Below are 23,649 nucleotides of genomic sequence, written 5' to 3' on the forward strand. Positions count from 1 at the left end.
GCCATTTGCCCCCTAGTTATAGTAAATGGCAGGTCTGCAAGTCCAACTCAGGCCAGTCTAAAACCTCAGACGTTAACTCAGTGACTGACACACACCACATACACCACACACACCACACATCTGTAGGAGAACAGATGTGAAGAGAAGAAAACAACCTGAAATAATTTCCATCATAATTCTTGAGTTGGCAAAATAGTCCCAGGCAAACCACAAACAGAGGCTGAGTTGTGCTAGAAGGTTCCATGAAGAGCACCCAAACGCCTTAGAGCTATCTGACCCCTCACTCCTGAGCAGCAGGTGCTCCTTTCCATTTGTGCTCTTTATGGCGTGACACTGGCGATTCGGGTCCTGCATCCCACCTGGCGCACCGGGGCGGGGGTCCTTACATTCTGATGGTAACTGGCTCTCTGTGTAAAGAATAATCATTACTTCCTAAGTAAATTACCCTTGTATGTTTTATGGCACAGAGTTAGATCAAGTCTTCCGGAGTCTATGTTCTGCTCATTTAGAAAAAACAACATACCTAGTCCTGGACCCTGGCTTAAAAGTAGGTTTACATCTTGTAGTCCCAGTATTGTCATCTTTAAATATTTCTATGTAAACAAATACACCTATTTCTTTTTATTCACTATGTAAATTCATTCAAATAAAATGTAAATTGTGTGATAATTTTGTGCCAAAAGTCTTATTTTCATACAGATAAGAACTGACGCAATTTCTTTCAAATAACGGTCTATGCAGCTTCTACTGAACTCTAAACAGCTTTGAATATTATTTTTAACCCCTTGACTATTTACATGAAAACGAAAGTAAACCTGTCTGAAATTCATCTAAAAAGGATACCAAGGGGTCTGCCTGATCTCTGAAAGTGGTATGTTCTCTTCAAACGTCTTCAGCGACATCCTCATGTCACCACCGTTCTTGTCAGCTGTACAAAACAAGATGCTGACAACTTATTTTAAGAATATTGTTTACTTCCTTTCAAAACACCAAGCCTTCCACATCTGAGTGAGAAATTCTGACATGAAATGTGGAAACAACATTCACTCCTTGCAGGCACATCACTGCCTGGGAGAGTTTCATGGAAAAGCAGCTGAAACAGCCACCTTCCTAAAAGCAGCTTCCCGAAGGTTTTTTGGGAGCACAAGTCAATTGAGTTGTTTTGTATGAAACTGCAGGGGGGCTTCTTGTTCTACTTTTTCTTCATTTTTTAAGACACAAAAATATGTGCTTAAAAATCTTTGCAGGTGAGGGATGACCAGGCAGGAGTCTGAGGCCAGCCAGGGCTGGGCTGCGAGGAGAGAGGCCTGACGTAGTGTGATACGACCAGGTTGTGTTTACCCAAAACCCACCAGGAAGATCAACCATTTAAAAGAAAACATCATACGGAAAGCCGGACAAACGACGGAACAAGAAACCCAAGAGCCGTGGCTCGGGTCGTGACTAGAGACTGTAAAAAGCATCTTATAGAATGCTGACTCTCTGGTAAAGGTACACATCTGAGACAAGTTAAATAAAAACTTTCATTTTAGAATGTTTAATTTAAATTCTTCAGGAAACTCAAGCTAGACATGATTATAATAATACATCTAGGATTCTGGGAGAATGCAGCAACACTTTAAAATTCTCCTCTCTTGATCTGACATATAAGAAGCAAAATGTATAATAATAACTTCGGGCGTGTTACAGCAAATTTCTAGCACGTGTAAGGGTGTGTGTGCGTCTGTGTGTGCGTGTGTGTGTGTGTGTGAGGCATGCTCAACAGATACCAAGACATGCACTAAAGAATAATCTTCTTCATCTTTTACAGCTATGTAAGATTCAGACTACAATAACATGAAAACAAAACCCACAGATTATGAATGATACAAAAATTTTTTACCCAGTTAATTACAAGAGGATTTAAATAAATTCTTAAGTTATACACAGAGTCACATAAGTAAACTGACTAACCTGGGAAATGACATTCAGAATGTCATGACCTAGAGTGAATTAAAAACAGATTTGGGCTTCCCTGGTGGCGCAGTGGTTGGGAATCCGTCTGCCAATGCAGGGGACATGGGTTTGAGCCCTGGTCTGGGAAGATCCCACATGCTGCGGAGTAACTGAGCCCATGAGCCACAACTACTGAGTCTGCACACCACAACTAGTGAAGCCTGCGTGCCTGGAGCCTGTGCTCCGCAACAAGAGAAGCCACCGCAATGAGAAGCCCACACACCACAATGAAGAGTGAAACCCGCTCGCCGCAACCAGAGAGGGCCCGCATGCAGCAACCAAAACCCAACACAGCCAAAAATAAATAAAATAAATAAATTTATAAAACAAAACAAAACAAATTTAGTTGTTAAAAAGAAATCAGTGTATTAACTGAAAATGGAATCTGTCAATGAGTAACGAGCACCTCAAAGCTAAAATTGCCAAAGACAGACCATCACTGAAAGTGATTAAAGCAGGAGACAGAAACGCCCGGTACCTGCAGGAACCGACCTTCCATCACCCGCGACCCCACCCTCCTGCACTGCCTTGCGGTCACCACTTCTCCAACAAGAAGTTCCTCCTCCTTCCTTGAGCACAACATAATGTTCAATGTAAGAAAAGCTTTTCACAGGTAAGTCAATTTATTTACCTGATGGTCTAAACGCTTTATAAATTCTATATAAAAATGTAAGTCCAAGGAAAACTCAGTTCTCTAATTTTTGTCTTTTTCCATTCTAGAGAGAAGCCAAGTACAGGTGCTCATCGCTTTTTATTTTTCTTTTCTGAGACAATGGAATCACTAAGGTGATTCCATTTTGAAGATGTTCCTTTTTCTTACAGGAGCCCTGCTCCAGCATAACAAGGTCTAGGCCAGCAGAAGAGCTGCGGCCCAGTCACCCGTTGTCACCAGGGGCTGCCCCGTGGATGTGAGGTCTGGATACAAAACATATCCTGCCTCATAGTTCCCTAAAAATGTCCCATCCTTCAACAAAAAACCACAAATAACAAATTCTGGTGAGGACGTGGGGAAAAGGGAACCCTCATGCACTGCTGGTGGGAATGTAAACTGGTGCAGCCTCTGTGGAGAACAGTATGGAGGTTCCTCAAAAACTAAAACTAGAGCTACCATATGACCCAGCAATTCCACTCCTGGGTATATATGCCCCCAAAACGAAAACACTAATTCAAAAAGATATGTGCATTTCACACCAGTCAGAATGGCCATCATCAAAAAGCTACAAACAATAAATGCTGGAGAGGGTGTGGAGAAAAGGGAACCCTCTTGCACTGTTGGTGGGAATGTAAATTGATACAGCCATTATGGAGAACAGTATGGAGGTTCCTTAAAAAACTAAAAATAGAACTACCATACGACCCAGCAATCCCACTACTGGGCATATACCCTGAGAAAACCATAATTCAAAAAGAGTCATGTACCAAAATGTTCATTGCAGCTCTATTTACCATAGCCAGGACATGGAAGCAACCTAAGTGTCCATCAACAGATGAATGGATAAAGAAGATGTGGCACATATATACAATGCAATATTACTCAGCCATAAAAAGAAAAAAAACTGAGTTATTTGCAGTGAGGTGGATGGACCTAGAGTCTGTCATACAGAGCAAAGTAAGTCAGAAAGAGAAAAACAAATACCATATGCTAATGCATATGTATGGAATCTAAAAAAAAAAAATGGTCATGAAGAACCTAGGGGCAAGATGGGAATAAAGACACAGACCTACTAGAGAATGGACTTGAGGATATGGGGAGAGGGAAGGGTGAGCTGTGACAAAGCGAGAGAGAGGCATGGACATATATACACTACCAAACGTAAGGTAGATAGCTAGTGGGAAGCAGCCGCATAGCACAGGGAGATCAGCTCGGTGCTTTGTGACCACCTAGAGGGGTGGGATAGAGAGGGTGGGAGGGAGGGAGCCGCAAGAGGGAAGAGATATGGGGATATATGCATATGTATGACTGATTCACTTTGTTACAAAGCAGAAACTAACACACCATTGTAAAGCAATTATAATCCAATAAACATGTTTTAAAAAAAGAAAAAAGATATGTGCACCCCAATGTTCATATCAGCACTATTCACAATAGCCAAGACATGGAAACAACCTAAGTGTCCATCAACAGATGAATGGATAAAGAAGATGTGGTATGTGTGTGTGTATATATATATATATACACATACAATGGAATATATATATATATAATTGTATATATAATTACATGGAATATATATAATGAAATTTTGCCATTTGCAGCAACATGGATGGACTTGGAGGGCATTATGCTAAATGAAGTAAGTCAGAGAAAGACAAATGTTGTATGATATCACTTATATGCGGAATCTAAAAATTAAAACTAGTGAATATAACAAAAAAGAAAACAGACTCACAGATATAGAGAACTAGTGGTTACCACTGGGCAGAAGGAAGTGGGGAGGGGCAAGATAGGGTTAGGGGATTAAGATGTACAAACTACGTATAAAATAAATAAGCTACAAGGATAAACTGCACAACACAGGGAATATAGCTAATATTTACAATAACTATAAATGGAATATAATCTTTAAAATTGGGAATCACTATGTTGTACACCTGCAATATATAATATTGCATACCAACTATATGTTAATTAAAAAAGTAAAAAAATTTTTTAAAAGTCCCATTCTTCTATCACGTGTTCAGTTATCTCATTTTTTTCTAAGCTTCATAGAATGCCTTTTTTAACAAACACTTCTTTATTTTTACATTTTTCTGGTTTCTTCCAAAGTTCTGATGTCAACCCGGTAAAGGCTACTTGCTGGAGAGAATCACGTCAGATATTCTCACATTATTCATAATTAGATACTATAACTAAGAACAGCAATCAGACCCACTTGGGCCATACTGGATGAGAAAGTTCAGGGAAGCTGCTGAAACACAGTGGAGTGTGCCCACTGTGATCTGGTCCATGTTTTCAGAATCCAAGTAGGGGAAGGTGAATAACCTACACATAAGAATCGCGGTCGGCGGGGAGGGGGGCAAGTCAGCTGGGGTGAGTGAGCTCCTCGGCGGTCCCAGGAGCGGCCCGGGTGATGTCTGTGACCCCAGCCCTGGTGCCACAGGCGGGCAACTGCAGAGGACAATAAGGGACAGACCGACCACCACGTACTGGCCGGCTCACTCTGAGGATAATGATTCAAGCTTTGAAGGAAGCACTAGGATGTCCAGTTATCCATCCAGAAGTACCTGGCACTCAGAAATCCACCGTGAGGAGGCAGAACCTGGTACGCTCTCTCAGGGCTGTCCAGAGGAACTTTCTGGGCCGTCCAATGCGGCAGCCACGAGCCACAGGCGGCTCCTGAGCAACTGAGATGTGGCTACTGCGACTGAGAAACTGAAATTTTCATTATTTTTTATTGTAATTAACTTCCATGTAAACAGACCCATATGACTAGAACTACCATGTTGGACTTTGCAGCTCTAGGTTTTTAAAAACTAACATAAACACACAAGAAAAGCCTGAAGAAGATTATTCACAGCCACACACCCCTAGTAATGTCTGTAAAGTGGTTCTATCGACAGGGTCCTCACCTCACACAGACCCCGACCCGATGATGGGATGGCTCTTTCCCCCACCTGCTCCCCCGTGTCCTTTTCTCTCTTCCTCCCTTCCCTCGTACAGAACTCCAGCTTCACCACCAGGGCCTCTCTTATAACCTGCGAGTCCTGCACTTGTCCAAGTAACCAAGGTGTCTACATGTCTTCAATTTCTTTCTTTTTTATGTTGCTATATTATAATCTTTTAAGTGTTAGCATTTTCTTTTAATTTTCAACTTTTTATTGATGTATAATATATTCATAAAGAAAAGTACAAGTATTATTAGCGTACTTAAGCTCAATGAATTTTCACAAGTTGAATACATCCCTGGTTATCAGCACCAGATCAAGAAACAATATTACCAACACCTTGGAAGCCCCCTTTTTGAGCGGAGGACTCAAGAAATGCTGCACCACCAAGGTTCTTAATGATACAAGTGTTGTGTGGAAAAACATGGGCATCCAGGAGGCCAAGTCAAACGGCGATTCACGAGGGTCTGATTTTGAATGCAAAGAAGCTTATGTAATACACTAACCAATCTGTGTCACTTTTTCAAACATGTGCAAGAGTAGGTATTTGATTTTTAAATATCTGTGACAAAAGACTTAGAACTCTTTCAAGTAAGTGTATTATATTTACACATATAACATATTTATGTACATCAGCATTACTTCTTATAGTAACACTTGCTTTGATTCATTTAGAGCTGTTTGAAGCACTGGTTTCCAGACCTGCAAGCACCTGACACAGCGACGACTTCTCTGTGGATCTCTTTTATCCAAACAAACATTTCCTTGTTTCACATATATGATTTATCCTTTTCTCTTCATAGTTATCTATGTGTTAGTTTTATCTGTTTGTGTATTTGGACAAATCTGATGTCAATTCTGTTCAGCTTTAATTTACATATTCTGTAACTAGATCACCAATATGAATAATTTATCTATACGTTACTTTACCACTTGATGGTGACAGAAAAAGCAGCGAGGACTTCAACACCTATTTGTACTTATTTTTCATTATGAGCACTATCCTCCCCATACTATTACCACATATTTAAAACACAGGCATATTCTGCAACATAACTTCACGCTATTTTTTATCCTATAACAGAATTATCTCCTCCCCAAATAAATAAAAGATAGAGAAAAAGAAACAGAGGCAAGGTGAGAGCCAGGGGCGAAGCGGCAGGAGGTTCTGGAATTTCTTAAGAAGGTGGCGAGACGGGCAGCTGTGTGGGGAGGATTCAGGAGCATGAGGGACGAAGGGTGGGGCACGTGTGCACCTGCTGAGACAAGTGTCAGAGGGCAGAGGCCCTGGGAAGCCTGGTGGTCTGGGCCGGGCCTCAGGAGGCCAAAAGGCCCGGAGGAAGGCGGGCTGGGCAAACACGGGAAATGTTGAAGAGGGGCCTCGGGACAGTGATGGGGGAGTATGATGGGGAGGTGTCTGGCTCCCAGAGGGTCATTACGATGCTTCCTACAGCTGCTAATCTGCATCATGTTTCAGTTCATCCCTGAAATAATTTAAATAAGAAAAAATTTTACCTGTGATGTCCTGAATACCGTGGACCACGGATATGGCCTATCCCTCGGCACCCTGGAGTGGGACAAACAGCTTGACCTGGAAGGATTTTCACATCATTTGCCCCTTCAGGAAGTAAAAGAACATACCTTGAAAACACCCTCAGCAAAGAAGAACTGGAAAGACTAAAATATGCAAATGATATTCATCAAGACTTTTCAAATTAAAAACAAACCGTCACCGGAAACACTTATTGGGTACTTGTGATGTTTTATAAAACGATTTAGCAGAAAATATCAGTGCTGTAATGGATAATATAAACAGCAACTAACATCAGAGGCTGAGCAAAATGAATAGGCATTGAAGAAATTTAAGTGAAAAAAAAAACCCAGAAGAACATGACATGTCTTCAACAGAATAACACTGGCAAAGGCAACACAGCCATGAGCTGAGCAGGTGAGTGGGTGAGGTCTGGTTTGTGGCTCCCCATGAAACTCCCACTCAGACACAGCAAGGCTCCCCCAAAGGGTGGACAGAAACTGAACCAGCAAGTGGGGCGCAGAGAAGACAGTGACATGGCCCTCCCTGTGCCACTCAAGTGTGTCCCAGCGGCTGAAGAGCCAACTGCCTGACCATTCTGTACTGGGCTGGGCTGTGCTACATACACTATATGATACTATTCTATACAGACCATATCATACTGTCCTGTACCATACTGTATATATATAGTATACTCTACTATACTGCACTATACTATACTGTAATACACTATCCTAAACTATATACACTACACTTTACATGCTACACCGTACAATACTACATATACTATATTATATCATATATACTATGCTATTCTATACTTTACTATCAATATATATGCAATATTATAGTATACTACATATACTATACTAAACAATACATAATGAATCCAGGCCAGAGATGAATTCCGTCAAGCCCAAGAGGCAATGTAAAGAGTATCAGAATTGAAACCCCCTTGCTCTGTTCTGTGATTTTTCTCAGTCTGGTTTCCCCTTCCCTCTCCTCCCCTCCCCGCTACACACACACACACACACACACACACACACACACACACACACACTCACACACTCACTCACTCACTCACTCACTCACTCACTCACTCTGGCTCCTGGAATGTGCTACCCCCTCCTGTCATGCTGCTCTGGGCCTCGTTTGATGAAGATCCCACACCTTCCCCCTCCTTCCCCAGCTCTCAGATTTCCGTCTCCTGTTCAAGCTCCTGGGTCCTTGTCCTCATCTCAATACTTTCTCCGACTCCCAGCTCTGATTTAACTTGCCTGTGGGGTGAAGACAGTGCACCCTGCAGCTTCTTCAGGAGGAGACGTGCATTTTCTCACACTCCACGTGCCCCGGGACTGGCAGAGAGAATAGTGCCCTCTTTTCCCGGCACCCCTCCTCGACTGTGCTTCCTCCCTGCTCCTCGAAAACTCCCGATGCAACAGGCCCCAACGCCGCTGGCCTCTCGTGGCCCACCCCCCAGCCCCCACCGCTCAGCAAGACCTCTGCCCAGCTCCCCGGGTGCCGCTCCGCCCCTGCTCCACCGTCGCCCGAGGTGGCCCCAGCGCCCGCCCTCCCGGTTGTCCTACCCCATCTGCTGCCCTCACAGATCATTAACCGGCTCATCCTCAGGGGCCATGTCCCCAAACCCGGCTGGGCCGCACACGCAGAGAAAACCCTCCGGATCTCGTCGCCACCCAGCACGGCACCGCTTCCCAAATCGTCTCGTAGTCAGGCTGCTTCTACTCCGGTAACCCCGCTGCTGAGGCTCTTTCCAACATCACGGGGACCTCCAGGCCACTGATCTCCCTTCCTTCCCACCATCAGTCCCCTCGCATCACGACTCCCTTCCCTTGTCTGAGTCTATCCACCAGTATTCGACCTTCTGTTGCACGTGACATAAACTCTCTTGCCTCTCTGACCTTCTATCACATCTGGTTGTGAAAAAAAAAAGCCAGCCATGAATCAGCTGTGTAATCCTGCTGCTCTGTGTTCTTCACAACTAACTCTCCCTGGGAAAAATTACACAGCAGTGTGGATTAGCTGTGATCACAACGTCTGTCTTCAGTGTCACCTGAGCCCTCTAGGCTCTCCCAAACCTCCACTGACCTCCCTGCTCCGGGACTCAGTCGCTGGCTCGCCTGCTGCTTCACCGAGAAAACAGGAGCCTGCTCACCCGTGGGCCTTCCTCCCCCCCTTCCCTCCCATCACAGTGCAGGGAGCAGTCTGCCCTCCCCCGAGCGAACCCTCAGCGTTTAGGTTAGGATCGCATCTTCCTCCCACTCTTCAGGAGCTTTGGGCTATCAAGTAATCTAATTGCCCCTTGACCACTGAACCCTTTCTACCAACACTTAAACACACTCCAGTTTCCCCCGTGGAGCCACATCCCCTGTAGCTGCTGTTCCCTCTTCTCCTGTTCACAGCCAGACTTCTCAGGAGGTTCTCTCTACTTGCTCACATCCCATTTCTTGAACCACATCGGCCTGTCTTCTGAGGTCACCCGTGACCTCTCTGCATTAGGCCCAACATGCACTGCTGAGAGCACACCACACTCAGTGCCTTGGCGCTAGGCTGACCACAGCTGGCTACCGCCTTCTTGAACTGTTACTGTCCACTGGCTCTGGTGACATCACACTCTCGCCATCAGCATGTGGGCATTCTCTTCTTTGCCAGCTTTTCATCCTCTGGTGAAATTTAAAATGGCAGAGAACCCCAAGGTTTGTTCCTGGGCCATCCATTTCTTCGTTCACCGAATGTATGCTACAGATGCTCAGAGGCTACAGCCCAGACACTCTGTACGTTCTAGACCAGTGCAGCCAACTCTTCACCCAACATCTCTGTCGGCAATCTCTTAAAGGCGTTTCAAATTCAACATGTTCAAAACTGAAGTCACCGCCTGGTCCCCAAACTTCTTTTCCTCTAGAGCCATTCGTCTCAATAAACCGCATTAATCCTTGACATCTTTCCTGCCCTCATTTCACTCCACCCAACTTCCGGCCAATTCTCAATCTCTTAGGTATTTCCACCTGCCAACTTATTCCCATCACTACTGGGTGCCCTGACCCAAGCCATCATTGTCTCCCCCTTGAACGACCTCAGCACCATCCTTCATTCAGTCCAAGTCCCCATCTTGCAACCAGAGTGACATCTTCGAAACACAAATCTCACTGCATCACTTCCCTCTTAGCTTCTTTCAATGGCTTCTCATGGCTCTTGGGATTAAGTCCCAAATCCTTAGCCTGGCCTACCTGATCCCAACTCCTATCTACTTCTCTAGATGCGTCTTACTTGATCTTTCCCCTTACTCAATATGCTGCATCTATACTGGCCTTTTCCTGTCCCTTGAACCCACCAGGTTCTTTCACAGCTGAGAGCACTTGCATGCTGGAATGACCTTCCTACCTCTCAGCCTGGAAAACTCCTACTCATCTTTCAGGTCACAGCTTACATTTCACTTCCTCAGGCTAACTTCCAAGAGTAGGTTAGGTTCCCTTTTTTAATAGCACTTACCTCTACTACAAATTAAATGATGTATTTGTTTAGTGTCTCTCTCTCTCTCTCATATTAGAATCGTGAGCTGCGAGCCTGGGGGTACTGCACCATTGTGTCGGCACTGCCTAGTATGTCACATAGTCACTGCTCAGGACATGCTCACTGAATGACTCGATGAGCCTTCCATGACCTCTTCCCTCAAGATGCTCAGAGTCTAGAAGAGAGGCTGACATAGAAACCAGAAATTGGCATTACAGTACGATTCTGTTGCAGAAAAGTACTGACCAAGGCTGGGTCCCAGTGTATGATGCTGTTAGAACAAATATTTGCACCTCAAATAGATTTTTGTTAAATTTACTGAACAATAGGAAAGTATGCCTTAGACACTTATTACACCCTCACAACTCTGTGAAATACCTTGAGGGATAAGCAGAAATAAGAGCTGCCCTACCCCAACGTAGCTTTCAGAAAGAGCTTGGAAAAAGAAAACAATTATTAAACAAATGAATGTTTAAAACTTGTAAACAAGCCCCTAATTAAGAAGTATGCTTGTGTCAAACAGTTAAAAAAAAAATCTATGAGAAAAGAAAGAAACACAGGGTATAAAGAGACTTTTCTCCAAACCGTGCCTCACAACACGCTCCCAAGGCCACGAGCACAAAGGCCTAGAACCTAAACCCACAGACAGGCCAACAAGCCAGTGCCCACCTGCCAGCCCAGATGCAGCTCTGTGCGGACAACGTTTCAGCAGCCTCCCAATGAAGGCTACTGAGTATTTCAGGACTATTTTAATGCACTTGATTCAATCAAGGCTTGAAGTGATATTTTATCAATTTCATCAAATATTTATCAATGCATATTTATCTCCAGATCCCTGATGGGTGTCGTAATTCTCTCCTTGTAGGATCTGTAAGGAGAGGCGTGACCCCGACTATCGGAGAAGAGTCATTTCATTAAGAACCACAGCAAGGACATACAAAGAAGAAGTCAAGGAGAACATGCAATGAAAATGCACAGAACCTAACAGTTTTCTTGGTAATTTTGTATGATGCAGTTTAATGGGTTGACTCGATGGTGAATTAGACAGAGAACCGTCTGTTGGTGAAAAGAAACCGGTAAATTCTGTAATAGTTCATGTTATTGCCTCTAGGAAAAAAGGGAACCTATGATAAAATTAATGCTTTTCCCCAGAAAATAACTGCATTTTTGCCAAGAATATCTTACTTGTAACTTGGCTATTTGGAGAAGTAGGTCTCAAGAAAAAATGTTCTCAGCTTAAACTCCCTTCCTTAGAGAGAGCATCGCTGACCGTATCACCCTTTCTTGCCTTCTTTTTACCACTTTGCCTGAAATGCCCTCCCTAGTCTATCTGCTCATCGCCTGGCAGGTGAGTCCGGGGCAGAAGGACATCCGCCTCATCTAGCTTATTAACCACTGCACCCCACCTGCCGCAGTAGGGCCGGCACGCAGGAGACGCTGAATAAGAGTGTGGTTTGTGAACGAATGAATAACTAAAAAGACAGCAACAGTGACCACCTCTAAGCGCTGTTTTGGTACAGCCTGACCACAGTGCTGTGAGATAATCACATATTATTCTCATTTCAGAGCTTAGATTGTCTAAAATCAATCTTCGGTCTGCTAACTACTGCGAGCTACTCGCTAAAACTAGCAGCATCAATAGCTCCTAATTTATTCCAAGTCTTCTACAAAAATTTTACTCAGGCAGGAGTAAATCTGACGGTAGACCTGTTGCTGCAAGGGAAAAAAGAAATGGAAAATACCCCTGTGAACTGGAAATTATCTGAGTAACGAACAATGTTTGTACTAACGCGAGACCACAACAAAGCATCCTCACGGACCCCCATTCTCACAGAGTTCCTCTGTTACCACAGCTGCCAGGGCGGACGCTGCAGGTGCCCACCCAACACCCGTTCCCCGAGCCCTCCTTGATAAGGAGCCCTGACTCGGCTCAGGGCAGCAACGTGCCCACGCCTGGCTGACACGGCCGCCTTTCCCAGCCTCTTTCACACCCGGAAGTAGCAGTACAGTCTAAGGGGAGGGCAATGCTGGATGTTCATAAATACTTTTTTTGCCTACTTTTAGGTGATGCTGATGCTGCTTTGCCCGTTTCCCCCTTCCTCAATCTTCACGGAACGTAGATATAAGGGTTCATGAGGTGACAAGCACAAGGACAGAAGCAACGTGTTGAAGAGGGCAGAGAATGAAGGATGACGGAGCCTGGACCCAGGACCTGCCAGCGTGGGCCTAGCACATCAGTGTCTGTCATGTAGGAAGAACAACCCTCTCTTTGATGAAGGTATTGTGAACAGATTTTTATGTTACTTGCGGCTGAAGAAGCCCTACAATAAAACAGCAATTGCATTTTGTTTTTCCTTTTGTGAAATCAAGGAATTGCTCTAAAACAAAAACTAGGGTTGCATGTGAGTGGTAGACCTGTTGTGATGTAAAGATGATGTAAGAGGTCAAAGGCAAAATCAAGAAATACAAGAGGCTGTTCTCATCTCTAGGAAATGAGAAAGGGAGCGGTCCTTATTTCAAAATGGCCTGAATTGGCAACTGGGAGCGATGTGGATGAGAAGGGTCCTCATCCCAGCCAGGATGGGGTAGAAGCTGAAATCATCTCCCTCCTTCTGAGCAGAAAGCAGTTTCCTCTCCCAACTGTTATTTGGTACAGAGATGACCCAGAGCAGAATGACAACACTGACACTGACTGAAGCAAATTAAGATGATCTATTCACTTAAACATATAAGTGAGCCCCAGATTGATGCCGGCCAGCACTACAAGTAAGGATCGAGCAGCAACATTCTTAGCCTTATTTCAACCCTCATTACCCACTGCTGGAAAGGATGCAGTTCAACCCCAGTCACTTAGCAAGCGTTTTATGGAGAAATGACATTAGCACCCGGTGGTAATAGCCACTACAGTGGATACAGAAAAGGAAAACAGATTCAAATGTCACTGATAACAGACAAGAAAGATACACTATTTCTTCTTAATTTTAAAATAAAAACAACCACTGAGGATTATTCATTCATTTAAAGAGATACCAAGTGCCTGTTATGTGTACCCTGGATGCTAGAGATACGGTGAACTAAATAGAAGACCTACCCGCTTTGAGCTCACCTTCTGGTGCCAGAGACAGAGTAAACTACAAATAGAAACAGTGTAGGGCTTCCCTGGTGGCGCAGTGGTTGAGAGTCCGCCTGCCGATGCAGGAGACACGGGTTCGTGCCCCGGTCCGGGAAGATCCCACATGCCGCGGAGCGGCTGGGCCCGTGAGCCATGGCCACTGAGCCTGCACGTCAGGAGCCTGTGCTCTGCAACGGGAGGGGCCGCAACAGTGAGAGGCCGCGTACAGCAAAAAAAAAAAAAAAAAAAGAAACAGTGTAACATCAGTGACGGTGCGAGGGAGGAAGAGAAAGTGACCGGGTGGCAGTGGGGACCCTGGTTCAAGGCAGAGTCATCAAGGAAGAGGTCCTGATGTTCGGACAGGATCCTGTGTGCAGTGAAGGCACGAGCCGTCCTGGGACAACAGCAGGAAGGCCAGCGTGGCCGGAGCCACGTGGACAATGGAAAGGCCGCAAGAGGCGAGGTGGCGAGGGCCACGGTGAGGCCTCCGCCGGACGCCGGGCTTGACAGGGCACGTCTGAAGGACCGAGTGGGGAGTGAGTCACTGAGGACTGAACTTACTGCAGCCTGTTCTTTGAGCAGTGCTTACTTCTTCTACGCAGAGCTCAGGAAGGGCTACAGGCTGGCTCTACGCTGTGGTTGAGGCATCCATGCCTGGCATTCAAGCCGTGACCAGGATCAGAGATTCTTAACTGCTGGTAGTTAAAGGATGTCTGGAACCTTGAGGTGGGAGCCAGTTATCTGCGATGTTCTGAGCTCCAGTTTCTACCCACGTGGCCCGATCCCCGAATGAACATGACTCACAGGATGCCACCCCCAGGCACCTGCATGCAGGGGAGATGCTGGATGGATACAGAGTAGGTTAAAACTGCATTTCCCTCATGCGAGCTACACTGAGAGCTGGGGAGCAACATGGAGAAAAGTTATTTCAACCACATCCTTCCCTGAGATGCCACAGTGAGTTTGTGTCCGTGGAGCGGAGGAGAGGCCTGAGGACTGAGCTCTGGGCGACACAACAGGTAGAGACTAAAAGGAAGGAGGAGGGAGGAGGCCGGGAAGCCATGCGCCCGGGGCCAAGGCACGAAGGCTGTCATGCCTGGGGCTTGCAGTGGACAGACACCAACAAGCCAGACTGACCTTCAAGCGAGAAGGGGGAGAAGAAAGGGGGAAACAATGGCATAAACTACTTTTTTGAGGAGTTTTAGTAGAAAAGGTGATATGAAAGTGGGTTGTGGTCAAGAAGGTGTTTTCCTTACTGTGTCTCTTTGAGTGATGATGGGAATGTTTCCGTAGAAGGAACACTGACAATGTAGAAGGAGAGGGTGTAGTTGTGGGGAAAGGTCCTTGAGTCACGGCCAGCGAGGCCCGAGCATGGCCGGCCTCCAGGGAAGGAAGGCAGCGCGTGGGGACGGGAGGACCAGCTTCTCCACCGAGAGCTTTTGTTTTCTCAGTCAAAGAGGCAGTGAGATCATCAGCTGAGATTAAGGCCAAGGAGAGCAACAGGATTAAATCTAGGACTAAACATTTAAAAATAAAGCAAACTGGCGAAATATGCACATGTTCTCACTCCAAGTAATTAAGCTTCCACTATCTTTATTTTGGATTGGAAACTTTTAGGCTAGTATCCTGTTTTGTTTTGTTTTTTCCCACCCCACCCCCCAGGAAATTTATATCATAGTTTGTTAAAAAGATTTAATGAAATAATTACCCCAGATGTTGGAGGATGCAAATAATAAGCATCTCATTCCAACTGAAATTATAGGTTAATCATACCTATTCTCGATCTCCTGATGAAATTAGGGACAATAAACACCTGTTGTGCTATAATAATGAGTTCCTCAAAAAGAAGAAGAAAATAATGTAACCAAACACCATGGTTGCCTGTACTAGGTTTCAGGCTGTCAGATTTCATGATATATAAATGAAATAGAACAATAATTTTCTGAAATGGGAATGCAGTAAAATAATGTTTTAAAAGGATTCTAAAAATGTAAATATCAGCTGATCTAAAAAAGCTTTAAAGTATAACAAGGGCAGTAATAGTAGAAGAGGGTAAACTAACCACCTACCTAAGGCAGGAAAACATTTAGAAGGAGGAAGAGTTGGGAAAGACCAGTGGACGTAACAGTAATCACACTGGTTCCACCTCACAGAGTGCCCTGGGGTAAGAAGAGACAGCAGCGTGGACAGAGCAGACCCGAGAGAGCTTCTGAGCAGCCACGGTGAAAAGTGAAACATGTCACGTGGGGGCTTTGCTCCATATTTAAAAGGAGACAGCAGAGTAGCTGGCAAAGATTTTCTTAGTAAAATATAATAAAATGCACTTATCACATGTAGAGTTTTAAATGAGAGACCGAATGGCACAGTGTGCAGCTGGTAAACTACACAAGGATCCTGGGCAGGGAAGGTCTCCTGTCTACGTGCGGGCACAGGACCAGGGAGACCAGGGCTTTGCTGGAAAACGGGGCGATTTGGCCCAAGGGACCAGATGAAAGCACCGTAGACCTGGCCGTGCACTGGCCTGAGCCACCGTGAGGAGGATACAAGGCTGGGAGGAAGTGTGAGTGGTGGTACGTGACATATGGTTGTAATGACATTAAGGACAGAGGGAGAAATACACGTTTGATCCCACACACCTCTCCTTCAAACATTCTAAAGTAAAGAATTTGTACCATCTATTTAAAAACATAAGACTAGGCTCTTTTTTTCATTACTGAATAGCACAGGCCTTCATAAAATGCCAACCTGCCCTGTAACCCGTTTTTCAAAAACTCAGGAAAGTGACATCCTTGATTTACGGAAGGGGAAACTGGGAGGGGTCCACAGAGATCACACAGAAGCACCGAATTTTAGGAGCAGAAGAGTCGTGGAGACACAGGCACATAGAGAAATTGGTTTACACGTAACTGAAGTAAATTGAATTAAACCTACTTCTTTCAATAACTGATAACCGTGCCGTGAGGAACTGAAGGGTAATACAGCATCGAAAAGCATCCAGTACAAATACTATTTCACTAGACGGTCCTATGTCATTTTTTTCATTATTTTTAAGAAAGAAATCAAAGCAGATGCACTTGTCTTCTAAACCTTAACTTTTATACAAATTCTCTCTCAAAGATAATATAAAAAACCAAGACTACTTTCTGAAACTCCTAATTTAGCTGATCTTTTATATGAAAACCGCTTCTTTTTTTAAATGACAAAAGTGGTGCTTGGTTTATGTAAATGGATTACTCCCACCTAATCTAAGTGAAAATGCTGCAATCCACCCCCTCCTCTCCTCTGATTCTCGTGCATTCTCTCTCCCACTCTCGATTTCGTTTCTTGGTTTCTACTTCTCTCTCTTCCTCCCCGCTCCCCCAACTGTGCCTTGTGCAACAAGATACTAAATAAACAGAAGCCACAAGCCTGTCCTTATTCCCAGGATTTTCCTTATTCATATGAAGGGAGATAACGGACAGGCCTAAAACTGTAAGTAAACCACGGTTGCTTATGACTTGTTTTTGAGCTTTCCCAATCCTTGAACTAATTTTCCCCCCTTTTACTAAAAGAGGAAATTAGTTAATAAGTTCCATTTTCACTGAAAGTGTCACACATGATTTGCTGACTAAAAAATCAAACTGATTAGTTGCTGACAGAAACGTCATCTGTTCTCGTAACCAAACATGTATAAATATAAAAGTTATTTAGAAGAATTAAGCACACCCTATAACTCAAGACTCCAAAGTGGGGTAATTAGAAAACCATCCCAATAACCTGCAGATTACACCTAAAGCAGGTACCACGGCATCCACAGTCCCTCCTCAAATCGGCCTTGACCTCATGTGCCCACACTAAGAACTTTCCTCACCACGGAGCTTTCGGACATTCTTAATGGAAAATGCTGGGAGTCGCTTGAGAAACACTTTTAAATACTTATTAATAATTACGTTTCTCCCCATGGTTCCTACTCTAATCCTAAATTGACAGTTACTGAAGTTCCCACGTTGAATGACTTGAGAACAGTGTTGTCAGAACTGCCACGTTTCTAAGGGGAAGGAAGCCTCCCTCCTCCGTCGTGTCTGTAACAGATGCTCCAATGAAACGGGGGGAGCTGCTCACCTTCCCCCCCCGCCCCCCGCCCCCGAGACCCAAGCCCAGATCACAGTGACTCTGAATCAGGCTGGATTTCAGGCCTGAGAGACAACAGCCCTTCCTGGGTGTGTCAGAGCTGCCCCAGGGAGGGGAGCTCCATGGAGGGGACACCATCGGCCGGGCCTCCACGTGCTGCCGGACGGAAAGAGCAAATAACAGACACAAAGGCCTCCGTTCCGAGAAGGCGCCCGTCGCAGGCTCCGACCACCCCGAGTCTGACTTGCCTCTGGCTGGGCGAGCGTCCCCGGAGCATGGACCCTCACTGCCCTGTCGGTCCGGTCGGAACACCTGGTCAGAGACCATGGACACGGCAGGATCCCAAGAGCCTGGGAGTCCACCAGAGGACAGAGGAAGGGGCACAAAGATGTTCAAATATAGAAATCTCCAGGTCCCACAAAATCAGGATTCCAGAGGCAAGCTTCTGCATCTTATTTCTTAAGTGTTCCCCATCCAGGCTGGGAACCACTGCCCGAGTCCATCCGGTTATTTTTGCAAGGAAGGAAATAAAGGGTTAGAAGTTTAAATAATTTGTGCTAGACCATAACTCGTATTTTGGCGGTTCGGACAAGAATTTAAGGCTCCTGGCTTGCAGCTCTGGGCTCTTTCCCTCTGCTACACTGCCCCATAAGTAACTGCTATAATCTCAACTTTTATACGTTTATACACACTATCTTTCTTAGCCAACCATCCCTAGCTTTAAAAGACAGCAGGAGTAGCCACGCATGGCAAAGTCGTCGTCACACACCTGAAATGAACAGAATGAAGTCTGGGTGATCACACCAGGCCACCGCGGATGGATATGGGAAGGAGCACGAGCTCGGAGTCAGAGACCCCACTCCTCTCCTCAGCCCCCTGCCCCGTGCTCCCCATAATGGGAGCAGACACCCCAGCTCATGACGGCCCGGGTGTTCACAACGTGGTACCCACAACAGGACCCTCACCTCACACCCATCACTCACCTCCCCGACCCTGCCGACTGTCTAGCTGGCTGATGGAAGGGTAACCCCCTGTGCTGGCCTTACACAAACACACTCTTCAGTAACTGTGACTGAACACTTTTTTTCGCCTCACTTGCTGAATTTAGAAGCTACCCCTAGAATAAGAGGTGACTCCACTGTGTTGCTAAATTTTCCCTGGATGCCTGGCATTGCATAAAATTTGGTCAGAGGAATTATATTTTAAAAGTCCCCTCCCGTTCTGATGATTTTCATTACAAAACAGGTCCATTGACGTGAAAAAGAGGACGACGACTTCAAAGAAAATGATGGAGGATGTTCTCACCAATCCAGAAAACACAACGCACATTGAAGAACAGAAACTTGCAAAACCACGTTTCTTTTACTCAGCTTTACAATTCCTCAGGACGTAAAGGCTTCTCATGTCCAGGAAAACAGCCGAGTAAACCAGCAATAAGGAGAATGTAGGATGATTCAAGGGCACGGTGTCCTGAAGGAGAGGGTCAGGGCTGCAGAAGGACAAGTGGCATGCTATCGGCAGCTGTGTCCTGCTCAATGCCTTCAACTGTTTGGTGCTGACAGAAATAGTGGTGCAGAGAGAAAATGTCTGTGAGGGGATGACGCCAGTCAAATTAGGAGCATTCTAAAGAACGCTCTAGGGCTGGCGAGACGCAGGAGAGGACAGCAGGCCGCTGGCCCGGCCTCGGCAGCTCTGACCGTGCGTCTGCAGCCTCGGCCCAAGGAGCTCCCAGACACGTGGGTCCCGGGAGCAGGGCATGGAGGAGAGGTCTGTGGTCGGGCTGCCGGGTGTGCAGGCACGGAGAGCCGTTAGCCCAAGAAGTGGCCGGCGTTCTGCCCTCTCTGATAATCACAGTGATCTCATGTGACGTGAAACTCGCTCTTTTGCCAAGGAAAACAATTCTAATTTTTACTTTCTGGCTTAAAATGAATATCAAAACATGGATGAAAAGTACTGTATAAGCCGAAGGCTCTTAGCTACCCAATAATTCTGTATATTTTCAGTTCTATAAGTTTGTCATTTGCAGCATTCATTCAAGTTTAGGTTTGTGTCTAAATTTTCAACTTCTTGATTCTTGGTTGCTTAAAATGCAGAGTGAAATGGAAAACGAAACCCATAAGCTCCATACAGCTTCTTTTATGATGCAAATATATAGTGTTTATTTTACATGAAAAATATCTGATTCTATCATCATTCCATGGAGTCCTTTACAGATGTATCTACTTATAAAATAAAATGGACAAGTACTTTTTAATCTTTCTAATACGGGGAAAGACAAAGGAACAAAACATCTCCAAGATGCTAACAGCACTAAGCTTGTCTTTAAAGCAACTGTGGAGTTGCCCTCACCTACCTCCAAGCCCTAAGTGTGAGAGAAGAAGTAGGTGTGGACAGAAGAAAGCATCTCGGGAGGAGGAATTTCTGTCTCCTCACACCGAATCCTGGTGCCCAGCTAGCGCTGCAGTGCCCTGCATGACCTCCACCAAGGCTCCCAGAGGTGCCAGGTAACAGGGCCAGCTCTCCCTCCAAGCTTCGTCATCCTGGCCACCAGTGCACAACTATGTCCCAAAGGACTTTCCAAGTCTTGGCACAGTGCTCACTATACTGGTGATACCAAGTAAACCTTCATTCAGTGACAACAGAAACACTACCCCCTAAGAAGGGAAAACCTTCCCTCTCCAGTCGTATTTCCAGGCAGGCAGTCGATCATCCAAGGATCCCATCAACCAGGCCCTGTAGGGGGCCAAAGGAATAGGAGTATAATAATTGCATCTTGTCCCCTTTTCTTGAAGGCATTATGGTCTTCTGAAGAGGGTGACAACTCTGTCAGAGAAATCCTGAAAGGTGGACGTCCATGTGCTGACGTCCACAAACCTGGCCCGATGTGACTCACAAACTGGAACAGGGTAAGGACCGGTTTCACCCACTGTCAAACCACTGGGTTATTCCATGACTTTTAGGAGTTAGTGTGCATTTGTTTTCAGTGCCAGTGACTTTGCCCAGAGATGTACCTTGTTTAGACACAATCTACCAGCATCTGTAATGGACAACTAAGACCACCTGGTCACAGGACACCTCAGCTGTGAACGGCGTGTGGCTACGGGGAGCAGGTAACCTGCACAGGGCACCAGAGACCAAGCTTTAGAACAAAGTGAGTGAATCCTGCCCTCACCCCTCCAGCAGGTAGAGTATACAGGACGAGCACTTCAACAAGGAACATTTAAAACAGGAATATCATTAAGACTGTGAGTACATTTTGAAATGTATTATTTTCCCTGATAAGTCTATCATGTAAATCTGTAATTAGGGACTTCTAAAATAGCTAACTTTTTTTTTTTAACACGATATGCTGTAATTGTCTATCAAGTCAATGAGTACTTAGGGACTCTTAAAACTGCTGATTACTTGCTTGCTGTATTTTGGAAGAACGAGTACTAAAGATTCCTTATGAAATTCTCCTTAAAACAGAATGAAATTGGAAATGTGCTGTTACCTGGCTAAGTTAACCATCTTCAATTTTTCCTTGGAAAGACATCTATCCATCATCATATGTATCATTCCATATCTGGATTAGAACTGCATTAACTCCTATTTTATAATCTAAGTGAATTTCCATCTCTGACAGAATAAAATGTTTCTAATTCCCAATTCGAAATTGGGTCCCAAATGTTTCTAATCCCAAAGGTCCCAAAGAGGGCTTCATTAATCATTTATTCCTTAATGTAGATTTAAGTCATTTATCTCACTTAACAGGATAAACAATGTGCCAGGCCACATGGTATGGTATTTACGATTCATTCTGTCGTATTTATACATCTGCTGGGTAATGAACTAAATGGAATAAAAATGAGCTATATCTTCTATCAAGTTACGTTCTGTGATGCTTATTTATGTTTAACAGTTAAATAAATTAGCAATGTTCTCAAGGCCCTTAATATAGGTTATAAAGGTTATAGATATTCTTATAGTAGTTTGTACTACTATTAATATACACTTTAACTTCATAATAATGTTTTGTTTAATTTATTGTGTAATCAAGCATCACAATTACTTCCAAACATAAATCAAGCAGAAGCTAACGAAAGGACGATGACAAGATTACTTAGACACGGAAATCTCCTTTTTCTGCCTGTCGACTTCCTATTCATGAAAGATTCTTTTGTTAGCTGTGGGGGATGTTTGGCCCATGTGTCCCCTACTAGGGCCTGAACAGACTAATTGCATAGCTACTGCTCAAGACCTCACTCCATAAAGGTTGCAGGCGAGAGCCCAGGCTGGTCTCTCGAGATGCTTGTTGTTTTGGCATAAGTTATTAACCAACTCTTAGAGAGAGAAATGGATAAACAGATAAATATTTATTGGAAGCCAGACACTGGGGAAATGCTGACAGACACTCCACTCATGAAGCTGACAGTCTCATGGGGACTAGTGACAGAAAGCAAGGAAACAGACAATTAGAGTAATTACGTATTGTGATATGCACAGAGGAGCAAAGGGAGTGGTGAGATGGAAAATCACAGTGATGTAACGTGGCCAGGAAGGCCTTGCTCAGACGGGATCATTGAGATGAACTCTAAAGGGTGGGAAAGAGTCATATCTTAGAAGAGCAGATGGACTGTTCTGGACAGAGAAGATGGCGTATGCAAAGGCCCTGGGGTGGAAACAATTTGCATTTTAGAAATGGAAAGAAAGGAGTGAGTGGAGCAGAGGGAGGTGAAAGGAAGACAAGGGGGTCAGAGGTGTTGTGTGTTCACCTCACGTTCTCTCTCTCTTCCTGCATTTCCCCGTCTGGTCTCATCCCATCCCCTCCTCAGGCTGGTGCTGAAGTGGGCATTTATTTATGAATAGGGAGCCCCCAGACAAGGCTGGATGAGGGCCAGCTATCTGCCTCCTTTGGTATACTAAGGAGTGGCTGTGCATCACTAGGAAACGATCCCACATGGCAGAAGGTGAAGGTGCAGCAGTGGCCAGTGGCCAAGTTAATGAGCCCAAGGCTGTCCTGCTTCAGCGCAGCCTGTGTGGGATCACAAGGGACCCAGAAGTTCATCCGTGCCTTAGTGAGGAAGCTCGGGGTCTCTGAAAGGGCTGGAGGGTAAGCAGAGGCCTGGGGTCAGGATACAAAAGCCACGTAAAGAGAGAGCTGAGGACTAGAGAAAACAGCCAGACCACACAACGTGGGGGTGGCATCCTGGGGCATGAAGATACTGGTCCCCCAGGCCCGAGAAGGATTCCTCTTTACGGATCAGTGAGGCTCATCCGGCCTTTTCTCTAGAAGCAGCTGCACACCCTGTGAGCTGCTGATTTTCACGAGCAACGTACTCTGACTGCAGACTCTCCAGGCGTAAGGCTGTGATGCAATGTCACCTATTTCTGTGTTTTGCCCCCCACTTCCCATCACGCCCCCTGCAACGCTGCTGATGCTGCAAAACAGAGGCTGCTGTCCCTTTCTGGAAACCCAGGCTCAGCACTGCCAGAGGCCTCTCCACGGCTGGAACCTCATACCGGCTGGGTCACCCCCCCGCAACCCGCATCTGAAGAGGGGTAACGGGAGTGGAGCCTGACCTGATTATAAAGGTACACGCTGTGGATTCAGCCAAGTCAGGAAGAACATTCCGACCAGGGCCAGAGGCCCACCTTTGTCTCTAACAAGGTGGGCAAACCATTGTGTCTCTAGGCCCTGAATGATGGCTGGGGATTGACGAGCTCACAGGATTCTGGCAGGTTTAAGTTCTACCTCCACATCGCTGGTGCCTCCCAAGGACAAAGC

At 45.3% G+C, this 23,649-nt stretch overlaps 1 protein-coding gene across 1 annotated transcript in view; it reads right to left on the reverse strand.

The window, feature by feature from the left end:
• Nucleotides 1–23,649, reverse strand: part of L3MBTL4 (L3MBTL histone methyl-lysine binding protein 4) — a 244,946-nt gene that overhangs the window by 138,290 nt on the left and 83,007 nt on the right. The window contains exon 10 of the mRNA XM_060170751.1: nt 7,117–7,219. Within this exon, the coding sequence (XP_060026734.1) occupies nt 7,117–7,219 (103 nt within the window). The remainder of the gene's footprint in view (nt 1–7,116; nt 7,220–23,649) is intronic.

The sequence above is a fragment of the Lagenorhynchus albirostris genome, chromosome 14 (assembly GCF_949774975.1).
Source record: "Lagenorhynchus albirostris chromosome 14, mLagAlb1.1, whole genome shotgun sequence".
Classification (NCBI taxonomy): domain Eukaryota; kingdom Metazoa; phylum Chordata; class Mammalia; order Artiodactyla; family Delphinidae; genus Lagenorhynchus; species Lagenorhynchus albirostris.